General features: G+C 40.6%; 3 protein-coding genes across 3 annotated transcripts in view; 2 read left to right on the plus strand and 1 right to left on the minus strand.

The window, feature by feature from the left end:
• Nucleotides 1–8409: 8409 nt before the first annotated feature.
• On the plus strand, nucleotides 8410–10351 carry LOC120110482 (lysM domain-containing GPI-anchored protein 1-like). The gene is made up of 4 exons (XM_039125570.1): nucleotides 8410–8776; nucleotides 8880–9715; nucleotides 9791–9822; nucleotides 9924–10351. The coding sequence occupies exons 2-4, from the start codon at nucleotides 9435–9437 to the stop codon at nucleotides 10187–10189; spliced, it is 579 nt and encodes a 192-aa protein (XP_038981498.1). The 5' UTR covers nucleotides 8410–8776; nucleotides 8880–9434; the 3' UTR covers nucleotides 10190–10351.
• Nucleotides 10352–11057: 706 nt separating this feature from the next.
• On the plus strand, nucleotides 11058–11927 carry LOC120110625 (uncharacterized mitochondrial protein AtMg00810-like). Its single transcript, XM_039126199.1, has one exon. It carries the CDS (start codon nucleotides 11058–11060, stop codon nucleotides 11925–11927), a length of 870 nt encoding a protein of 289 aa, XP_038982127.1.
• Nucleotides 11928–14586: 2659 nt separating this feature from the next.
• LOC103712676 (adenylyltransferase and sulfurtransferase MOCS3-2-like) overlaps nucleotides 14587–23387 on the minus strand; it is a gene marked incomplete at its 5' end in the record, with an annotated part of 80200 nt that continues 71399 nt past the window's right edge. The window contains 2 exon segments of the mRNA XM_039126200.1: nucleotides 14587–15268; nucleotides 15270–15331. Of these exon segments, the coding sequence (XP_038982128.1) occupies nucleotides 14899–15268; nucleotides 15270–15331 (432 nt within the window).

Raw genomic sequence — 23387 nt, forward strand, 5'->3', positions numbered from 1 at the left:
GCACAAACGTCCGGCCTCTACAAATATCCACACGAGGTTGCTGAAGATCAGAGATGGGGCTTCACCGGGGTGCTAGCTCCTTGCAAAAGCCTCTCTTGGATGTCGAAGAAGAAGGAAGAAGAAATCACAAGGATCCCACCTTGTGCAGCCTTCAAAAGGAAGAAGAAAACCCTTCACCTTTTTTATTCTTTTCTCTCCCTATTTGCTGATTTAAAAATCCCCAAAAGCATTGCCTTGCTGCCCCACGCCTGGGAGAAGAGCTCTTGGGTTTCTTGGGGCGTGGGGCTCCCTTTTTATAGGGTTCGTGCCTTTCTTTATTGGCGGGCCCCTTGATTCTTGGAAAGAATCAAGGGGCGTTGGCTCCCAGCAAAGAAGGAGAGGGGGCCACGCCCCTCCTTGTCCTCTTGGCTGCCCCCTCTTGCCTATTTTGACTCCTCAAAATAAGGCATCAAGAGGGAGGCTCCAATAATAGGAAAAAGGCTGAATTTGGCAGGATTTTCAAGGATTCGATCTAGCCAACTTTTGACTAGGATTTGAGTCAAATTTCTTTGGGTCAGACCCAACATAATTTGACTCAATTAATCAGCAAATCAAAGACTTAATTATAATCTAATTATAATTATTTAATTCTTCCATTTAACTCACTAACTATTAGTGGGTTATTTCAAACATCAATCTCATTGACATTGTGATTCCAAATCACAATTCGACAATCCTAATAATCAGAACCCCTAATGTGTGTGACCTCGTAGGTTCTAATCTAACTGGTAATGAGATATATTGCGATCTCTATCACAATATCATTGAAAACTCCTTTCAATGGGTTGGAACGATTCCAACTCAACTCATTAGGGTTTATCGATCATCAAGATAATCCCTATGAGTCCCACCATCCACCAGTGACACCTAGCAGCATGTAGTGGCTACCTAGCAGAATAGAATGATGAACCTCTAGGTGCAATTGTCATGTGTTACAGTCCTCCTCAATTGGATGGTCTCCCCTACCTTCCCACTGATACGATAGAGCATCGGTGGGGCCTTCCCTCTTTTCCGGTCCTCCTCAGGGGGCTTGGGGTCGCCCCTTTCTTTGACAAAGCTGTCATCTTCGATGCAATTTCCACGCACGGATGATTCGTAGCGGACAGTGCCATCCGGGGGGTCCTCCTTACACTTGGTGAGCAAGACCAGTTTTCTTGTTCAAAAAGAATGGATGGCTTGCGAGAAGGACGAGGGCTCTCTCTCTCCACTTCACCACCGGATACTGTATGGAAAAAAACTAAAGATTTCTTATCCCGAACTTAGGAATAAACCAGTATCCTCCTCACTTCTGTTTGATAGTTTTGCTTGGATAGTCCCTCCCCTCGGGAAGTATCTACAAGACGGAGGTCATGGATAACTCGTCAAACCCCTTCGTCTGTCATATGTCAAAATTTATTCGACTTAAGTTCGAGAGTGAAAAACTCTTTCTCCACTGTGCATACTGCCCCGGTCGAGGTCTTACGAACTCAGTCTTATAAATCACATAGGATCTCTCCTTATCTATCAAGGTCGATAGATTCCATATAGGTGCATACCCTACTCCTACAGTGAACTTACTGCAGCCAATCTACACTGCATGGACCCATATGGCTAGAGACCATGTATGTGTGCAGTCAAACTACAATAACCTCACTGTGAGTAGCCGAAGCACCGCAGGTCAAAGGACCAGTCACACTACTGCAACATCAAGCAAGTCATTGACGAGTGGATAGACATCCAAGTGACTTCTTGTGTTGGTCACGCTCAGTACCCTTGTTCTCTAACAAGCACCTGCACTATCACTTCAGTGTCCCTACACTGTGGACTCAAGTCTCATCCATCCAGAAGGAAAGTGATCTGTGCACTGATCGAATCGATCACCGTCCTCGTGATGATCCATTGATCAGGAGCATTTAGAAATTAATCACCAATGATACATGGCTCAAATTCTCAACTCTTGAGAATATGTATCATCATCTTATTAATTTCTTGGACGATTCATAGACACATAAACAATATGAATGAAAAGATGCCTTTTATTTATTTAATAATAAATAGTCAAGTACAAAATTATGTCCCTAGAATTAATAATGTGTCAGCCAGATTGGCTTCTAGGGCATACATCTAACAATATCTCCCAAACTTAAATTCTTGACTTCAAGGATTCAATCCCTTATACCCAATCAACTTACCACTGAAAATTATCTTGTCTGGAAATCCCAAATCACTAGAGTGTTCAAAGCAAGTGGATTTTTTGGATTTCTAGATGGTTCATCAACTTGTCAACAATCTTCATCTAGTTCTGAATTTGATGCTTGGTTTTTGACCGATCAGTTCTTAGCTGTGGCTTTGAATTCAACAATTTCTTCTTCTATATTACCCTATGTGATTAATCTTGAGCATTGCTATCAAATTTGGGCTACATTGGAATGTCATTTAAATTCCTCCACTAGATCTCATGTCATTCAATTAAAGAATGAGCTTCACAATATTCGGAAGCAAGATTTATCAATGCAGCAGTATTTAAATGACATCAGGACTAAGGTAGATGCTCTTGCAGCAACTGGATCCAAGTTAGATACAGAGGATGTGGTGTTGTATGTTTTGAATGGACTCCCAGCTACTTATGATTCCTTCTCTACTGCCATTAGAACTCGGTCATCAGCTATTTCTTTGGATGAACTCTATGCACTGTTAATTAGTAGTGAAGAGATTATCTTGACTAACAAGGACAAACAACAGTCCACTGTCGACTCTGCTTTTGCACTATTTTCAGTTCGTGGCAGAGGTCGTGGGCGTTTTTCCTTCACCAACCGAGGACGAGGCAGGTCAAGAACATCAGGATGGTCATTTCCAGGTCGAAATAGAGATCAGAGAAATTTCTTGGAATGTCAAATTTGTAGTAAACGGGGTCATTCTGCTGTAAATTGTTGGCACAGGATGGATGCCAATTACAGTAGCCCAGGTTGGCCACGCATGGATTCTTCTTCCAATGTATCAACAGCAAATCCTCCTCAGGCTTTTCTAGCAAATTCAACTTCTCAAGCTTCATCTGGAGGTTCTTCTACATCAACAAGAACTGGGGATTGGATCATTGACGGTGGTGCTACGGCACATATGACACCTGAGCAATCAGCTCTTCATCACTCTGTTTCCTACGGTGGGTCTGAGCAAGTAGCACTTGGGAATGGAGCTTCTATTCCTATTCATCACCTGGGTTCTGGTATCCTTCCTACACCATCTCATTCCTTCAAACTATCTCATCTTCTTCATGCTCCACAAATCTCTCATAATCTCTTATCAGTCTATAAACTCGCAGCTGACAATCATTGTGTTCTTATTTTTGATTCGGATGGTTGTACTATTAAGGACAAGTACACCAACAAGACTTTGTTTCAGGGACGTTGCAGTGAAGGACTTTATAGAATTCCTTTCACCTTTGTTCCATCATCGGTCTCAGCTTCCTCAGCTCCAAATGCATTCTTTGCTTCAAACCCGTCTTCCTCCATCTGGCATCAGCGGCTTGGACATCCAGCTGCCTCTGTGCTTTCCACATTGTCTACTCATATTCAGCCACTTTCTTCTTCAACCTCTTCGTCTGTCTGTCAAACCTGCAGCATGGCAAAGAGTCATAAGCTTCCTTTCAAATCAAGTACCACCGCATCAACAAAGCCTCTGGAACTCATACATTCTGACGTGTGGGGACCATCACCTGTTGCATCTTCAGGGGGTATTCGTTACTATGTGCTCTTTGTAGATGATTTTACTCGTTTTTGTTGGGTTTATCCTCTTCGATGTAAGTCTGATGTCTTCCAGCATTTCTTGCAATTCAAATCCATAGTTGAAAATCAATTTTCCTCTACTATTAAAGTGTTTCGGTCTGATGGAGGGGGTGAGTTTAACAATGCAAGATTTCAAAGTCTTTTTTCCCGAGCTGGTATTGTACATCAGATGTCCTCACCATATACTCCTGAACAAAATGGCATGGCTGAGAGAAAGCATCGTCATCTCTTGGAAGTTGTTCGCAGTCTTCTTCTTCATGCCTCTCTCCCTTCAAAATTCTGGGTTGAAGCACTTTTGACTGCTACTTATCTTATCAATCGTCTGCCTACACCACTATTGAAGAACAAATCCCCCTTTGAACTTTTGTTTCATCGTGTTCCTGACTACAGTTTTTTAAAAGTATTTGGATGCCAATGTTTTCCTTGGCTTCGGCCACAAGCATTGAATAAATTCTCTCCACGATCTACTCCTTGTGTTTTCATTGGCTATTCTACACAACATAAAGGATATCGATGTTTTAACTTGCAATCAGGGAAAGTTTTTATTTCTCGGCATGTTGAATTTCATGAGGCTTTGTTTCCATTTTCTCAACAACCTTCACTTTCCTCTTCCCAGCCCACATCTCTTCCTTATTCTTTTTTTGTTCCATCCTCACATTCTTTCGAATCATCTCCAAAGTCTTCTACTTTACATCCCACAACACCTTCACAGACATCTTCTGTTCTTGTTCCTGCTTCCCAGTCTTCTTCTTCTCCTTCACTATCAGCTTCTCCTTTACTGTCTTTTTCTCCAAAGCCTGCTCGCCACCCTATGGTCACTCGTTTTCAGACTGGTTCTCTTAAACCTCGGCGTATTTTGTCTTTACTTAGCACTGCACCTATTCCAGCTGAGCCCTCTTGCTATTCTACTGCTATTGCTGATCCTCATTGGCGTGCTGCCATGTCACAAGAATTCAGTGCTTTAATTGATCAGCAAACCTGGGAGCTGGTTCCTAGGTGTTCTTCACAACATGTTCTTGGTTGTCGTTGGATTTTTCGGATCAAACGGCATTCTGATGGTTCTTTGGCCCGATACAAAGCTCGTGTTGTGGCACAAGGATTTAAACAAGAATATGGCGTTGATTTCACAGAAACCTTCAGTCCTGTGGCCAAGTTTCCAACAATTCGAGTGTTTCTTTCTCTTGCATTAACTTCCGGCTGGGATATTCGTTAATTGGATGTTTCAAATGCTTTTCTGCATGGTAAACTGGATGATCAAGTGTTTATGGAACAGCCCAAAGGTTTTGTTGATCCTCATTATCCGGATCATGTTTGCCGTCTTAAGAAGGCTATCTATGGTTTAAAGCAAGCCCCACGCCAATGGTTTGCTACATTCACTAGTTTTCTCATTGAGCAGGGATTTCAGAGCAGTTCAGCAGATCCTTCTCTTTTGTTTTTCAAACGTGATGGTGTTGTTCTATATCTCACTACAGCAAAAATAGTTTTTGCCGACTCTATATTGCCGACGCTAGATAAAAGCGTCGGCTAAAATTTTTCTCCCCACAGTAACCGCCGACGCTTCTAGGAAGCGTCGGCAGAAAAACATCTACCGACGCTTATAAGCGTCGGCTTAACGGAAAAATACGACGACGCTTATAAGCGTCGTCGGAGTTTACCCCTCCCACAACAAAACCATCTACCGACCTTCTCCCTCCGCAGCCCTAAATTCGTAGCTAGCTCACGCCGACCGACTCCCAGCTCCCTCCTCAACCCTTTTCACCGATCTCAGCCATTCCCTCCGCCGAGCGACCCCAAATCGCGTTCCTCCGCCGCATCTCCTTCCCCTCTTCCCCCTCTCCGTTGGCCTCCTCTCCGTGGACATCTTCCACCTCCTCCGCCGCAGAGCACTCACGCGGCGTTTGAAGTTTGGAGCCGGCAAGGACGGGGACAAGGCCAGGTTTGGGATCTTGTTCTCTTGCTTCGATCTTTAAATTTTGGATGTTTTGGATTTTCCAGCCCAGCTAATCAGAGTTGATTTCGAGAAAAATACATTGAGGATTGCGGAGCTTGTCTATAAAAAAATCAGACACTGCCGAAGCTTTTTAATATATATGAGTAGTTAATTTTTAGATCAGTTAATGCATATGTAACTAGAATCAAGTACTTGTCCTGGTTTTGATGTTCTGTATAAGCTGCAAGCACAATATGCTAGGTAGAATAGTTTATCATGGTTAAGAACTTCTGTGTCTTTGAACTGTGAATGCAATTAAGAAAATTGTTGATATGGAATGTCCATTCGTATGGCTTCAATGTTGCTTATTATTTTAAGAATTGCTGCAAGTTGGTCGGATGGTTTTTCTTATACATGTTGGGGCTCACTTAGTGCACACATATTGCAGGTTATTAATAGATCTATGCCCAGTCCAGACATGAATGGGGGCCCAAGTAACTAGGCCTGATATCTTTTGTTCTTTGTTTTTTTTGTGGCCTCATTTTTGGAGACATGACTAATTTGAATTGGATCAAGTTTCTGGGCCTATTGAAGTGATAGTTAACGTAGTAGTATAAGCTGATTATATACTTTTATATGGAACGTATTATGACTTGGAGGAATATGGAATTTGTAATAACTAAACAGTGTTTTCGCAATAGCCTCTGCACTTCCTCTGACATTTGCAGTAATTCCTTATGTAAAAGGATTGGACAAATTGCTGTATTTTTTCAGAAAGCATCTAAATACATAATATTTAAATCTTATGGAATTTAGGGAATATTCTTTAACTTTTTAATCAGTTATTTGCCTTTACTTAATACTAGAACTGACATTTCAACTTGCATTGTGATAAGTAGAACAACTTGATCTAGTTAGCTTGAAGCAAACCAAGTTTGCTATATTGTCAAATTCCAGTCTCTACAAATCTAGTAGAACATGATGGAGGTGCATATGGTGCTAGAGAAGTTCTAGAATAGCTTATGCTAATGATAACTTACATACATTCTATGAGATACATTTTGAGTGTGCTTGTTAATATCTTTCATTCTACAAATGACCTTATAATCCTCTATATTCTGTTTTCTGCTGAAACGACAACTGCATTTAACTCTAACAGTTGCTGCTTCACAAAAAATGAATTTCTTTTCTTATATTTTGGCAGGTACGCTACTGCTAGTGCTCGTTCACATTATCCTATTATCTTCGCCACAGGTATCGTTTCTTTCTCCATTAATAATAATGGCTTCTTCATTCTCAGATAGTTTTAGTTTGCAGTGAGAGATATGGGATGATTATGCTGTTAACGTACTCTTGAAGGCATGCCATAATACACAGAAATATTATGGCATAATACACAGAAATATTCTTGCTTAGGTAACAAAATGCACCGAGGAAAACGATTCAGAGATGTGGAGTTCCAGCAGTCTCAGGTGGGATCTTCTTCTGCTCAGTCCATGCGATCCCAGCAGCCCCAGCAGCACGAGTCCGAGTCTCAGCATGAGTTCCAGTCTCAGCAACATCCAGGCCAGGAGGTTATGGATGACTTGCATATCCAAGGTAATTTGATTTAAAGTGCATATGTTAAGTTCATTTACAATCTAATTATTTTAATTAATTTGCCTCCAATGTTTTAATTATTATTTTTTATAGATGAACAAGTGAGAGTGAGGTTGACACGGGGTTCCTCTCGAGCACGGGATGTGTGGCAGCTTCGTGAGGATGAGAAGATGGTCGTCGAATGCAACGAACTAGGGCAGCCCATCAAGAGGGCTGGAAGCGTTTTATCAAGTTTCTTAGGATCAGTTGCGCGTAGGGGTCAGTTGTGTCCGCTCAACTATCATAAGTGGAATGATATGCTTCCTTCTTATAAAGTTGAGCTTCTTAAATTTGTACAGGTAAATGTTGAATTTAATATTGTTAATTTGATAGCTACTGTATGTTAATTTGCTTACTATTATAAATTTAATTTTTTGATTTAATATTATTATAACATTCTTTTGTTTTGGTGTAGAAAAAGTTTGTGCTCCCTCCAGAGAGCCATGATTGGGTGCTAAAGTCCCTCAACCGCAAATGGAAAGAATATAAGTCGAAGTTGAAGGCCGACTGGAAGCGCGAGGGTATGACAGAGGAGGAGGTTGCTCGTGTTTGTCCTCCTGGTGTATACCATCATCAGTGGAGGGAGCTTGTTCACTATTGGTTTTCCGAGAGAGGACAGGTTGTGTATTCTCTCTTAATACCTTATATAATGTTTAATATATTTAATATATTACAATGTTTAATTTTTTTGTGGTAGACATATTCTGACATTGGTCGAGCCGCACGAGCATCTCAGACAATTCCTCACACTTCAGGCTCGAAGAGTTATGCGAGGCTCAGAGCTGAATTTGTAAGTTTTTTTGAAACTTTTTGAAACTCTTGTATCATATAGCATGTATCATGATATAGTTCTATAAGATGAAACTCTTCCAATATACTTTTTGTTGTAGATGGAAGACCATGGGAGGAAACCTGGTGAGGTGGAGTTCTATAAGATGACTCACACCCACCGAGATGGCAGCTTTGTCCGAGAGGAGTCAAGAGATATAGTTGTATGTATTTATTAATAATTTCTGCAATGATTTTTTATATATATTAATTTTTCAAAAATTAATTTGATTGTTTTTGAGAGATATAGGACAGAGCTACATCCCTTATTTCAGAGCGTATCGGAGAGTCATCTTCAATCGGCAACACCAGAGGTGTCGAAGCTCAGGTGTTTACCGAGTTGATGGGCTCGGAGCGTTATGGACGAGTGAGGGGTTATGGCGTTGGAGTTACCCCCACTCAGTTGTCTGCAGTGGGTAGATATACTCAAGATGTTAGACAGAGTAGTAGCACTGCAGAGGTTAATGATCTGAAGGCAGAGATAAAAGAGTTGAAGCAGAGCCACCAGACAGAGATGCAATCTTTGAGGGCTCAGATTAATCAGATTACATCTTTGTTGCATCAGTTTGTCCCTCCTCAGGTAAATTACTACATCTACTTGAACATTTTGCATAAGTATCATATTTTTCTTAAAGAGTGTAATAATTTTCGTATTCTTAACTGCTTTAGTTTTTTTATTACAGGTTCCTGATAGTTCATCTGCACGTAGAGATGGTGATGCTAGCGACCCCTGAAGCATTTATTTTGGAGTTTATATGTATTTTTTTATGCTTTTTGAAGTACATTGTTTTGTACTTCCTAAATGCTGTCTTGTTGCTCTTCTCTTCTAACAATGGAATTTTGACTCATCAAACAATGGAATTTTGACTCATCACGTATGTAGCTCATCCTCCCCATCTTCTTAGTTAATGTGTATGTTAAAACTTTAATCGGACACTTAGTTTACCATACGAGTTAGTGACATATTCTCAGGTAATGATGTATCTTAGTAAAGTTTAATTCTGGAAAATTATTGTGGATGAACTTTAACCAGTAGTATAAAGTATCACATGATACATGTTCATAACAATGGATTACTGTTTGGCCTAACTACTAGGTTATTTTGGCTTTTGTTTATATCCTATTTCTGCTGGTTCTGTAGTTTTATCTTTAATCTGGCTTTGGGTGTGTTCAAGGACCAGTTAGTTGCTTTGTTATTAGGTTGTTTATTCAAAGTTTAGTCTTCTGTCATTAATGGTATGAGTCGTGTTTTTCTTCCTGCTATAGCATGTGCTTCATTGTTCCCGAGGTATGCATCAGATTTTGGCTTGGTTGTGGCAAATGGGAGTTATGCAATCACTGCTAGTCACTGTGTCCAATGCAGTTGCGGACCAGCTTCATTGGCAGTGTCATGTTCGAGCATGCAGTGTAGAAACAGCAATCTGATGCTTGGAAATGTTACTGCCCAACCCACTAGTGCTGGTTGCAATGTCACTTCTTGTTCTTATGGTGGCTTTGAGAATGGAACCATTATGACAATGTAAGAGCTACTGGAATTGTTTCTCCTTTTGCATTCAATGAAACAAGCTGTTGAGGTTCTGAGTTTATCTTGCAGGCTAACTACGTCTCTTCAGCCTCGATGCCCAGGTAAGTTTTGCCTCCTTTAACTAATTTCAATTTTGGTGTTTCCCAATTGCACATAAATCTCCATCAAGTGTTGACATTTAAATCCGTATGAACTGATTCAGGGCAACATCAGTTTCCTCCAATCATACTACCACCATCAGCACTGATCCGTAATGCATTTCTTGCTCCATCACCATCACCAGTGCAATCACAACCTGGTGGTGCTCTGACGACACCAAAATCTTCAGTGCCTGGTACTTTCACACTTCCTGGTGGATCTCCTGCCAATGGTCCTTCTGGGAGTATGTCGGAGGCTCCTACCGTTAAACCCTTGAAGCACATTCTAGTAGTTTTTATTTTTTGTCAGGTTCACAACTTCCTTCTGTAAATGGTGATGCAATTTTTTGATCAAATGTGTACTGAACTGTTGAGTTTCATAATAGCTGGATTGACTCTCTTCCTGTTGGGCTTGTTTGTTGTATTTGACCTTTATTATTAGACTTCGTTTGCATGAGCTGATCAGGAAATCATTAACATGCTTATGCTGTAATCCTTGTGCTAATGAATAGTTATGATACCAAGGCGGGGAGGAGCCGGGAACCTTTTTGTCCAGGGGAGTTGTCAAAATGCATCATCCCAGAAGACAAGAACTACTTTTTGCAAAAGGAAGAACAAACCCATAAACAGGGATTCCATGAAATTTTAAAAATTATTTTAAAAAAAAAAATAATATTCTAACAACGCTTTAAAGCGTCGGCTCTTATTTTGACCAGAAATCAATTAGCGACGTTTTAAAGCGTCGCTAAAATTTCGATCAATTCGCGACGCTTTAAAGCGTCGCTAAAAGTTCGACCAGAATTCAATTAAAATTTTGACGAGAAATCAATTAGCGACGCTTTAAAGCGTCGCTATTTATCGACGCTTTAAAGCGTCGTTAAATTACATCTAGCGACGCTTTAAAGCGTCGCTAATTTTGAACTTGCCGACGCTAAAAAGCGTCGGTAAATCTCGACGCTTTTCAAAGCGTCGGAAGACATTTTCTCCACTGTAGCATAGGCGACGCTTTGCCGACGCTTGCTAAAGCGTCGGGATGGTTTTTAGCGACGCTTATAAGCGTCGTTAAAGGCGAAAAAAAGCGTCGCTAATGACCATTATTCTTGTAGTGTCTCCTGGTTTATGTTGATGATATTTTGCTTACTGGTAACAATACCAGTGCTATGTCTTCTCTTTTTCTTCAGCTGCAAAGTAGATTCAAAATGAAAGATCTTGGTTCCTGTTCTCATTTCCTGGGCATTACAACAACCTTTACTACTAATGGTGTTTTTCTTAGTCAGGCTACATATGCAACTGCTTTATTAAACCGGGCTGGGATGCTGACTTGCAAGCCAGTTTCTTCTCTGCTGCCGCTTAAGCTTGATGCCTTCTGTCCGACTGATGCTCTGTTTAATTCCCCTGAGTTGTATCGCAGCTTAGCAGGTTCTCTTCAATATTTAACAGTCACACGTCCTGACATTTCCTATGCTGTCAATTACCTCTGCCAATTCATGCATTCTCCAAAGATCTCTCATTTTCAGCTGCTAAAGAGGGTTCTTCGGTATATTAAAGGGACCTTGCATCATTCTCTTCATTTTCAGTCTGGTCCTCTGGTTCTCTCTGCATTTTGTGATTCAGACTGGGCTGGCGATTCAATTGATCGTCGTTCTACCTCTGGTTTTTGTATCTTTTTGGGTTCTAATTTGATTTCTTGGTGTGCCAAAAAACAGCCAACTGTTGCTCGCTCGTCTACTAAGGCTGAGTACAGGGCCTTGGCTCTCACGGCTTCTGAGTTAATTTGGCTACGTCGACTACTTCGTGAGCTTGGCATTTCAATTGATACACCTACTGAGATTTACTGTGACAACATTTCTGCCATTGCTCTTGCTTCAAATCCTGTATTTCATGCAAGAACGAAGCATATCGAAGTCGACTATCATTTTATCAGGGAGAAGGTGCTTTCCAAAGAACTTCATATTGCTCATGTCTCTAGTGCTGATCAAACTGCAGATATCTTCACCAAATCCCTCACTGCTAGAAGGCATTCGCTCCTCTGTTCCAAGCTGCAGGTCTCTACCCTACCTTCAGCTTGAAGGGGGGTGTAAGCTGCCAGTTATTCCAGAAGCATTACGAATGATCTGTAAGCTTCTAGCAGGATCTGAATTCAGTTTATCCCAACTGAATTCAGTTCATTTCAAACTGTTGTAACTGTTTCTAGTTAATCAACAGTTGAACTTTGGATCATTAGCTATAAATACATATATTGTAAAGTCTTGATTGATGAATAAGATGACATTCAAACTCTTCTCCCAGTTCACTGTTTTCTTAATATTTCACTGTATCAGCATAGTTTCAGTGCCGTGCCAGTAGTTTTAGGATGTGCCAGCTACAGTAGATTTAATACACCTTCTTCAAATCTCTTCAGTCACCTCCTCGGCCGACCCCCAAACTGCAGGGTAGACATGGATGATGACGACCATCTCTACCCTTTCTCTTCCTGCATCGAATGCCAGTTGGGCCTTGGAAGAAGTGAAGGCGATGAGCTTCTCCTTCCAGAACTCTAGTGCTCTCGGGTTGGGAGAGCGTGTGGTGGAAAGCATGCGAGATACCACCTCCTCGAGGGACGGGGAGGCTAAGAACTGGCCTAGGGGGAAGCAGAACGCCGAAATCTCGGTCTCGGGGCGACCGTCCGGCTGCCGCCTTCGTGCTGCAGTTCGTGGAACTCCGAGAAGCGGAGTTCGACGTCAACTGGGACTAGCGGCCTCATATCTGCTTCCAAATCTCTCTCCCCTTTGAACGAGACAAGAAGGTATACAGCAGTGTTGCCCAAAAGGAACGCCATGGACTACTACTGTCGTTGTATCGCTTGCTCTTCTTTTTTTTTAATCTTCTTTCTTCACCACGTCTGGAGAGCGGTGGTATATAGAACGAGACGATTTCAAGGACACCCCACCACGAATCAGAGCACACCCCTACGACGACACGTACAATAACTGAAGACCAGTCGTTTTCAAACTCAAACAAGGATATTATTGATTGCTTATTTAAAATATTGATCAAACAAATCTTTCCTTCCCTTTCTTTATGACAGAGCAAATTCTACAAAATCTATCAAAACTGGGAGGCCAACTTTTACTCCAACTATCCTACACAAAAATAAAGTACATGTCCTACCTAAACTGGTAACATAGGGATAACTAACTAGAATAACAATAGAATGAATAATAATTAGTAGAAATATAATCCTAGTTAAACTAGGACTCATGATGTAATTATCTATATTGTGACTTTAGGAGTTTCTCCACGTCCAAAAAAAAAAAAAAATACTGTTTTTGCTTTCGCAGTCCAAATCATAACTGAATATTTCTTTAAAAAAAAAAGGCGTACAGTTCTAATAATAATTATAGCATTCCTACCATTAAAACATATAGCAGATTTTGATTAGCTATGCAAATCATGCATGCCTTTCAATATACCATCGGGATGGTGGATTTTCAACAGGAAAAAAATGGAAAAACTTGACAATTTTTTTGTTTCAACATATTAAAAATTTCCACGCCCCACTTAGCATGAATTTCCTACAGCTTGGATTGGACAAGAATTGCTGAATATTAATACTCTCATTTAACTACTGAAGGCTAAAAGTTTCAGTCTGGTTCTCAAGGAGAACCTTGTTCCGAGCTATTCTTTTTCACACGCAACCTGACTCGGATTCCGTTGCCGCCCCCGCTAAGAAGCCAGCAGGACAGTCATCAACATGGCAAATGATATATGAATAAGATTCATGCGACACTCTGAATACAAAGTACTCTTTATTAATATTCTCGTGGGGACGGATCAAACATGAGCTACTCTGAATACAGAGTACTGCAGCTGCTGGTGAGTTGTTGGCAACTGCATAGTACTTCCAATAAACCTGGCCATCAAAATGGTCTGAACAGCATAAGACCAGTGTCCCAACCTAGAAACCTATTTGCAGCATCCCTTGGGATGGGAAGCACAGAATTTTGCGATCCTTAACGATGACTTAGAAATGCTCAAGAAAATATCAACATGATCTTGGGGCAAAAAATATAAACAGATGTGTTGTGGGATGGGGTTCCCAGTTTAGTCCCACATCGGATAATCAGCAGAAAGGTCTGTGCCTTAAATGGGGGGTGCAAACACCTCTTCTAACCGAGGGCCCTTTTGTAGGACAAAACCGTGAGGGTAGGGGTAGTACCTCCGCGGACCCCCGCGCCGGCAGGGCTCGGGACTGTCATTGGGCCACGGCCCTGGGCGACCTCCCGCAGACCCGAAGCGGCAATCCCAGAGCGGACAATACCTCGGGGAGGACGCGGATGCTTTCCCTGCTCGTCCGGTGTGCGGGCTGGTGTCGGGGTTCCGACCCCACATCAGATGGCGCTAGAGGAAGGGCCCCGGCCACGCACAGACCTTCCCGCTGGGGGGGCTGTGTTGTGGGATGGGGTTCCCAGTTTAGTCCCACATCGGAAAACCGTGAGGGTAGGGGTAGTACCTCCGCGGACCCCCGCGCCGGCAGGGCTCGGGACTGTCAATATTGGGCCACGGCCCTGGGCGACCTCCCGCAGACCCGAAGCGGCAATCCCAGAGCGGACAATACCTCGGGGAAGACGCGGATGCTTTCCCTGCTCGTCCGGTGTGCGGGCTGGTGTCGGGGTTCCGACCCCACATCAAGATGGAACACATCAATGCCACGCAATGTTTTGTTTACTGCAGAGAGATCATCAATCCTTTAGAACAATACTTGGAGACTGGTGATAGATTTTACTGCCTGTAAACAAAATATATATTATTCACAACTTTGGTTGATTTTTGGAATTGTTGCTTGCAGTAATACACATGTTGAGTACAGATATTTGTTTTATCTCGACAAAAAGAAGGCACTTTTAATCCACCTGCAAAATTTATGCAGAATGTCTTAGCCTGTGTATGAATTTGAGATCTTCATGAACCCATCCATGATATCATCTCCATCCATAGCCACAAATCAACGCAGAATAAATACTCATGGAATAGAGAGACTGATACAGTAGCAGTAGCTGCCTAGTAAATAGGAAACGTTCGATCAACATCTTGTTCCCAAGACTCCAACCCCCCAATTATATCCTTAACCAAAGGGAAACCATTACTGTTTAGGTACTGTACAGCCCTCTGAGAATCGTTGCCTCTTCTGCAGACTACGTACAAGGAGGCATGTTTGCCTGAAACCTGTCCTGCTTCTTCTAGAGCTAAATCAATTGTCGACAGCTTACCTTCCAAGATGGATAGTGGGATGTTCACAGACCCAGGAATTGCAGCAATTTTGAAGTGATGTGCTGGCCGTACATCAACCAGTTCGTGCGGCTCACGCTTATCAAATAATTCCTTGTAGTCTTTACTGCTAATCCGGGCACTCTCTGGAACCAGGTTCAGCTTTGGGCTTGACTGCATTTTCTCCACAAACAACACAATGTGATGATCTTCCACGCATCTTGAACTGCGAAATTTCATATTACATGTGTCACGCCCCGAGCCCGAGGCGCGGCAGACGCTGTACGCCCGCACGGCGGGCCGCGCAGGCGTGCAAGGCAGCAGATCATATCAAAGCAATCACAGATGCTTAAAACTGATATAAGTATTTAAGTTGTTCAAAAGCAGTCTTACAAGATTCCAAAATAACATTTGCTGACGTAAGTCAAATACTCTAATCAATCTAACTCAAATGCCAATAACTGAAGGAATCGTCGGAAAATCTAACGCACTACCCAATCCCGTATGGTCAAGCCTCTGGATCTGAAAAACAGAGAAAATAAAATAATGAGCTACACTAGCCCAGTAAGCAACAAAATATCTCAAAGTGGGGTCAGAGGATATCAGTTCAAAATACAGGATAATGTCTGGAATAAATTATAAATAACATCGTTTTACTGTTTTCAAAATTTATTATCATTTTTCCAAAAATTCTGATACCAGAATCTCAACATAATAGGCTACGGCCACGTAACCCAGTGGCATGGGTTGCACAAGGTGCCAAATCCACTATTTTTATCCACCGATGGCAGCCGGTGTTGCACAAAAGTACCAAATCCACTATTTTTATCCACCGATGGCAGCCGGTGTTGCACAAAAGTGCCAAATCCACTATATTTACCCACCGATGGCAGCCGGTGTCGAAACTGGTTCCTCACAGATTACAAGTCGACAGGTCCAACGTATAATCCCCATTGGCGTGGCTAGAACAGAATAGAACAGATCATAGCCATGCTGAGAATGCATATATATAAAAACAGATTTCATAAATTGCCCAGTCTTAGTTTATGGATTTCAGAGCATATAACGTAATTTTCAAATAAAATTTAACATGCCAGACCCATTTTACTAAATATAAAATATATTTCGAAATTTAATCTACTAATAATTATTTTAGAAAAATGCACTTTGAAGCATTAAGTTACTTACCTCTTCTCGCTTAATTCCTACTTCAGGTAGGCGGATCAAGTTCACCTGTTAACATTTAATTAATTTCTTTGTAAATTTCAGAGCTAAGCAAAACCAAAAGTAATACTATTGGACATGGCCCAACAGGGCTCAGAGTTGGCCCATAATGGGCATGGCCCGATAGGGCCCATATCGGACGCGACCCAATTGGCCCATATAGATCGAACCCAATAGGGCCCCCAAAGTTGGTCTCTAATGGATTATTTATGCATTGCAGGCGCTAATACTTAATTACAGGGTACTGTTCTATAATAAAACTTTAGTGGAGGGACCAATCGAATACATTTGGGGACTCTTATGTAATAATCTTTCTTATAGGGATCAAACATAACTTGCAGAAGGCTCTTTTGTGAAATAATATACTGCCAAGGGCTTAACTGCAAAATTTCATTTATTGGCCAAATGGGTTCGGGTTTCGGGTTTCGGGTTCGGGTTCGGATTCCGGGCTCGGATCTGAACTGGGTTTCGGGTTTCGGATTTTCTTTTTTTTTTTTTTTTTGTTTCGGGTTTCGGGTTGGGACCGGGCCCAAGTTGGGCCCGCGGTGAACAGGGCCCATGCTTGGCCCCGTTCGGCCCGTAAGGGCCATCATCTTCCCCAACCCCCCCCCCCCCCCCACAAACAAGGGAGATAGAAACCGAGAGAAGGGAGAGGAAAGAGGGTAGAGGGCCGGCCTGGGTGGCCGGAGGCCGTCGCCCAGTTGACAGCCAGCTGGCCGTAGTGGCAGCCGGCGGCCGTTGCGGTGGCTGACAGGGAGGAAGAGACCGAAAGTGGTCTCGGTTTGGGGCCAAAACAGAGGGGGAAAAATCAAGGACAAATGGCAATGGAACAAAGAGCCAAAGAAGGGGCTTACCGGCGGTCGACGGAGGCGGTGGATCCCGGCCGCAGGTGGCTCAGTTCGACGGTCAAGTGGCGGCGACGGCAGTGGGGCTTTCCGACAGCCAAAACAAATCTTGGAATAGGGGATGGCCCACGAAGGGGCTTCGGATGGTTGATCGGGCGGGCGGGCATGCCGGTCACCAAGGAGAGGAGGAGGAGGGAAGGAGGGAGGAGGAGGAAGAAGCTCGGAGGTGGCCCTAGGGGAAGGTAAGATGGGGTTTTATCGTCCCATCGTAACGGCCCTCCGCTGCGAAAATCGCGGCGGTCAAGCAAGATCCGCGGCCGCGGTTGGCCGCGGATTTACCAGAGGGGGTTCCGCAGGTATCCCGTGGCGCCCTTGCCCCGTTTGTCCCCGGAGGAGCCGGAGAGGATCGCCATCGCAATCCTCTGTTCCGGCTCTTCCCCAAAAGAGGATGCGGCTGAAGTCGGCTGGGGCTGCCGACTTCAGCCCGTATCTCACATTCTCTCCCCTTTAGAATAATTTCGTCCTCAAAATTTAAGAGATCTAGGCCTTTCAAATTTAAAAATGCTCAGCTCATTGAGTAATATAAATCCAAGATCTCATTCTCCTCGATCAAAATCAATGTGATAGATAGCTTTAGATCAATTATCAAAAATTTCATAAGTGACTAACTAAAATCTCAGATTGAAATTATCATCTTGATGCATGTTCACTCGAGATCGAATTAGGATCGATTCACAACAAGATTGAAATTATCATCTTTCAAATAGATCTCATACACTTATCATGGTAGTGTGCTGATCGCTCAAAGGATAATGACCATCCTTAGAGTCAAATCATTATATAGCTAAGAATGTAATTCACAAAATGAACATGTACTGATAATCATTAGATAGCAACATTCTATCTCAAAAATGATTTGTATCAAATCACAAGAGCAGGTCTGAGAAGGCAAAGTATTGATACCATGATTCAATATGCCACAAAGCTTTTAACTTAAACTTATAAATCATAAGATGGGAGCAAATAATGCACGGTTTATTCAGATACTTAACAAATTAGACTGTATTTAATCAATAATCAACCAATCCTGGTCATGATATCCTCAAATTTTTCTTAGCATACGAAAAAATAGCAAAGTCTATCCAAGAGATAACATAGTCATGTCATGATTGACCTGAGAATCAATAGTATTCACCTTCCCTTATTAACAAAATCTTTCATTATTGAACAACATAGTCTTTCATAATAACATGTTACCAAAGCACAGTCAATATTTTTGACCAGTTTAAATTGACTCAGTCCATCATACTTTCGCTGCGCAACTCTGATCAATGTTCTCCAAAATTTCTTAATGATCCCAGATCATCAACATTTTTTTTTATAATATCCAAGCAAAATTTTATCCTTGCTTTCCAAGTACACTAGGTCATGATTAACCCTTGAGATAGTTGTCATATTTGTACCATCATATAATCAAGTAATCATATTCTAGATCCAAATTTGAACTAAGCCAATTCTAGTTTCCCTTGACAATTCCATTATACAAGTTGATATTTATTCTAAGCTTCGATAATTAAAAGATTCTAGATTAACTTACTCAGGAGCTTACTTAATCATTCTGAATCTTTTCTTTTAGGCTAAACTTATTTGGGCCTCTCATGAAATCCCACTTGCATTTCTCATATGGTGATACAAAATCCATAATCAACTCATAGCCTTGATTTATAAATATTTAACTTGCAAGAATCTAATAATCTGGTTCAAAGATTTACAAGAAATTCTACCAAGATATAAGCTCTATGATTTTACATTGAGATCAACTCCTCAAATAAGTAAAATATTTTTATTTGCAGTACTGCAAATATTTCGGGATCTTGTAAATCTACTAGACTTAGAGAATCTACTAATAACACAATGATATCCATATCGATCAAAATCAAAAGTACTATACTTTCCAACGATCTTTTTTTTTTTTAACAAGGAAAAGCATCAAGAACTTTTCCAAATCAAACAAGTCCTATTTCGACCAACCCAAAAACATTTTAATCCACCAATATTCTCAAGATTTACTAATTGACTTTCCATCAAAATATCAATCTTAATTGTTTCAAGTCTCAAGTAGAGCCAAATAAAAATTCTTAAGTCTCATCCCCAAGTATATTTTCCTTCTATATACAAGTTCCATGCATGATCTGTTGGAATTTGTATCCTAAATGTCAATCGTCAGCATATTGATGATTGAATTTTGTAAATGAATTGACAAATTAATAAAGTGTTATTTGGCATTATTCATCATTTCATCTTCAAATGAACTCTTATATGATGAAGTCCTTAGGACTTATGTTATGATAAATGAGGATTTATCTTTGAGTCCTTAAACTTGTTTGCGACGAAATGATATGTTGTTACTAGGATGACAACATTATCAAGATTAGGTCGTTGTGTGACATATATGTTGGTTGTCCTCTTAACCAAGGAGTGTGGAGACACTGGTATGCCACACAAGTGAAGTGTAGAAGTACATTTTACTAAACGTGACCATTCCGGAATGCTCTACTGTCGAGAGATGTTTCGAGTGGATATGGATATAAGTTTGGCCCTCTGACCTGAGACCGCAACCTGTGACTAGCAAGCAACTCACTGTACTTTGGTACCGGACTACCTGAATTTCTAATTCAGTGACGGAAGGTCACTGGGTGCAGTCAAGTACTTGCGTAGTCAGTTGTGAGTCAAGATGGAATTGACCCCTCCTGAAAACAGAAGATAATGTCTTGTGATTAATTTAGCAAAATCTTGGCCAGGGTAATCCCAGTGAGGAGTCACGGGATATCTAAAGTTAATCACATAATGGATGTACTAATTATAGGGTTGACAGTGAGCTCTAAGTCATCCTGGCATTAGGAGTCAAAGGGATTGAATTATACAGTAACCATAGTTCAGGGTTCCAGAATATTTGCTTCGCATATATTCGACCTATCCGGACGTTGGGTACCATTGCTAGATGGTCACATCGATTAGTGTAGAAAATTGTTCCTATACTACCGGCTTAGGTTCGAACCTATGAGGTCACACGCATAGAAGATTCCTGATTGATCAAGAAAGCTGATGAATGATTAAGAATCATTCAGGGGTAATTTGGTCAATTTGATTGGCAAATTATCTTATAAAATAATTAAAGTAATTATTGAAGGATTAATTAGTAATTAAATTACTAATAAACTCAATTTGATTGAGTAATTGTGCTAAGGATGAGCCAAATTGAATTGGATTCAAGTTTGGGCTCAATCAGGGTTTTGACCTGATTGGATTAGGTCAGAACCAAAAGGACTTAAGCTGATCAAATTAATTTTAAATTAATTTGTTCTTAATTGGGGATTGACCTAATTGAATTAGGTCCAACACAAAGTAATAATTCAATTTGATTGAGTTTGCATGAGCCAAAATTGAATTGGATTCAATTTGAGCTCAATCAGGGTCTGACCTGATTAGATTGGGTTCAACCAAATTGCTTTGTTTTAATTCGGGTTTGACCAAATTTGATTAGGTGCAACCCAAGGGGATTAGGCTCAGATGATGTGGCAATTATTGGTGACATGGAATTGGATTTCATGAATTTTAAATAAACCAAAATTATTGCATGGCACATGGACCCATTGCTTGACACATGGCGACATTGTTTATTATTTGAATTTAAATTCAAACATTAAGCAATGTGTTAAATGATTTTAATCACTCAAACCATCAGCCAAGGTGGCGTCTGAGTTTTTGAATGGATTAAATTCGAATTTCAAGAGGTGATTTCGAAATTATGAAGTGTTTTACCTTGCCGCATGGATTTCAAATTCCTTCCCTCTTGCACATGTGTTTAAAATTTGAATTTAAATCAGATTTGGTTGAGATCTAATTTGGGTTGTTCCTATTCCTTTGCATGTGCCAACTAAAAGAGGTTTTCTGAAAATAAATTTTGAATTTTGAATGAAAATTCGGAGGCCATTAGAAGGGGTCAAACATAGGCACCAAAAACACATCCATTGCAGCCTTCTTCCTCACCCGCCTCCTCCTCCTCTTCTTCTCTATTTTAGATAGGGTTTTCAGGGTGAATATCTAGAAGATTCAAGATCAGATCTGAGTCCTCTACTTTCCTTACAAACCTCGTCTCTATCTGCTTCAAGACGATTGATCAAGAGTTGATTGAATCCCGGCGGGCAGATTTCAGCTTTCAAGTGTTCTGCAGCTGCTAGCACTGTTGCGGAAGAAGATCCTTCAGGACTTCGCGTGTACTTCTCGTAGAGGCCATTCGTGTGCGTGGCTGCGAAGTCAAGAATCAGATTCACAACTTTCATCCATCATAAAAGGTATTAATCTAGCATTAATCATTTATTATGGTGTCAAGGTCTAGGTCCAATTCTTCGAGGTTTTACCCTCTTTTGGGGCTCCTCACGGAGATATCTTCAGATTCCATTCGATGGATATTCGGAGATTAATTGGAATAGAGTTCTTAAGTTTCAGATCTGATAGTTAATCATGCATAAAAGTTTTAGCATAATTGTTTAAACGATTCCGGCATAATCCTATATGTTCTTAAGGTGCTGATTTTTAGATTTGATCTTGTAAGCATGCATGAATTAAATAGTTTGATTCGGCTTTTTCCGCTGCGTTTTAAAACTTAAAAAGAACTACGTATGGCTTGATCCCCCTTATGAAGGGGTACGTAGGCAACCCGATCAGGTTCAGCCATGGTTTTCAAAAAAAAAAAAAATTCAGCATGCTAAACACCGAAGAACCTAGGATTCACTTTCAGTGGTATCAAAGCCAGGTTTATGTTTAAACTTTTATGTTTTAATTCTTGCAATTAAATCTGAAATCATTAACATGTTTAGATTAGATCTAAAGTGCTTTTTATGATTGATTTAATTGCTGATTATGCATGATTAAGTAGATCTGAAATTTTGGATGCATATGATGCATGTTTGTGTTAGGATTAGTAACATGAATAAATCTGAAATCATAATATTGTTTAGATTAGATCTAAATAAAGTTTATGATTCATATGATCTCTGATTTTAATGAACAAATCAGATCTGAAAATAAAAGTGAAAAAACAAATACATAAGATGTATGTTGTTTGTATTAATTCATGTTGTTATGTATATGTGATGCATGAACATAAAACATAATGACTTAAACATGAATTAAATCTGATTACATGTGATTAATTACAAAAACTCAGATTGGAAAATATGTTTTAAGAACTGAAAGATTGTAATTAATATGTAATTAAAAAGAAATATGCAATGATCAAAACTTTCATAAGTCTAAACTTAATTGAGAATTAAGTGTTATGAAATAGAATTGTAACTCAATTAATTGACATTGCATAATTCTTTGGGCATATGGGTTAGCTTGAATCAAGTTCTTAGGATTGGGTTAGACCTAAGGTTAGAATCAAACATGGTCTAATTAGAGTTAATTGATCAAATCTAATTAAGTAGTAACTAGATTAGGTCAAAAAAACTCTAGGTTAAATACAATAGTTGTAGATTGATCAATTCCATGTCTTTGATTAGACCAAGATGGAACTTGATTTAGGCTCAGAGGTGTAGCCCGAGTCATTTGAGTAATCAAATCGAAATTGATTAACCAGTCGGTGTCTAAGGTAAGTTTGGCAGTTTTGACCGGTGGTTTTTAATTGGGAGCTACTCGCACTGATTCGTCTTTGTCGAGTTAATGGCATATCCCTTCCACCGATCTCACTTACCTGGCCGACATGGTCAATCACATTTTGATTGGATCACTTAATGATTCGAGTTAGCCCATGCCTTAAGGAAAATCAGTATGACTGATTTAGGTGTCTCCTTAACCGGTTTGAGTCTAATCTGATTTGGTGAAGTCAGTGGGAGAAATTAGACTAACCGGATCTTCTCATCTATCCTAATTATGAAATCCTCTAAAATTATTAGGTCCTTAAAATGAAATGGTTATGGAGATAACTAGGTCATAGCCTCCCATTAAGTTGGGTGATAATGGGTCCAATGTTTTGATAATTATTGGAGGCGCCACACGCCTGGTACTTATCAAGCATTGGAATTGTCATTCAATATATGATGAGTTAAGTGTACCTTCAATAGGCGGTCAGGTGAGCCGAGCCACACTTGGGCTTGGTCGTCTATTAGTTGATGAGACTTAACCCTATCATTTAATGGTTGGATCTGA

This window comes from Phoenix dactylifera, chromosome 4 (assembly GCF_009389715.1).
Source record: "Phoenix dactylifera cultivar Barhee BC4 chromosome 4, palm_55x_up_171113_PBpolish2nd_filt_p, whole genome shotgun sequence".
Lineage (NCBI taxonomy): Eukaryota > Viridiplantae > Streptophyta > Magnoliopsida > Arecales > Arecaceae > Phoenix > Phoenix dactylifera.

What these genes read in the sequence shown, in the direction of transcription:
- LOC120110482 (XM_039125570.1), top strand. Translation starts at nt 9,435, where the DNA reads ATGAGTCGTGTTTTTCTTCCTGCTATAGCATGTGCTTCATTGTTCCCG. An exon ending in AATGGAACCATTATGACAAT is followed by an intron (nt 9,716 to 9,790) that starts GTAAGAGCTACT and finishes TTTATCTTGCAG; the next exon opens with GCTAACTACGTCTCTTCAGC. An exon ending in TCTTCAGCCTCGATGCCCAG is followed by an intron (nt 9,823 to 9,923) that starts GTAAGTTTTGCC and finishes GAACTGATTCAG; the next exon opens with GGCAACATCAGTTTCCTCCA.
- LOC120110625 (XM_039126199.1), top strand. Translation starts at nt 11,058, where the DNA reads ATGAAAGATCTTGGTTCCTGTTCTCATTTCCTGGGCATTACAACAACC.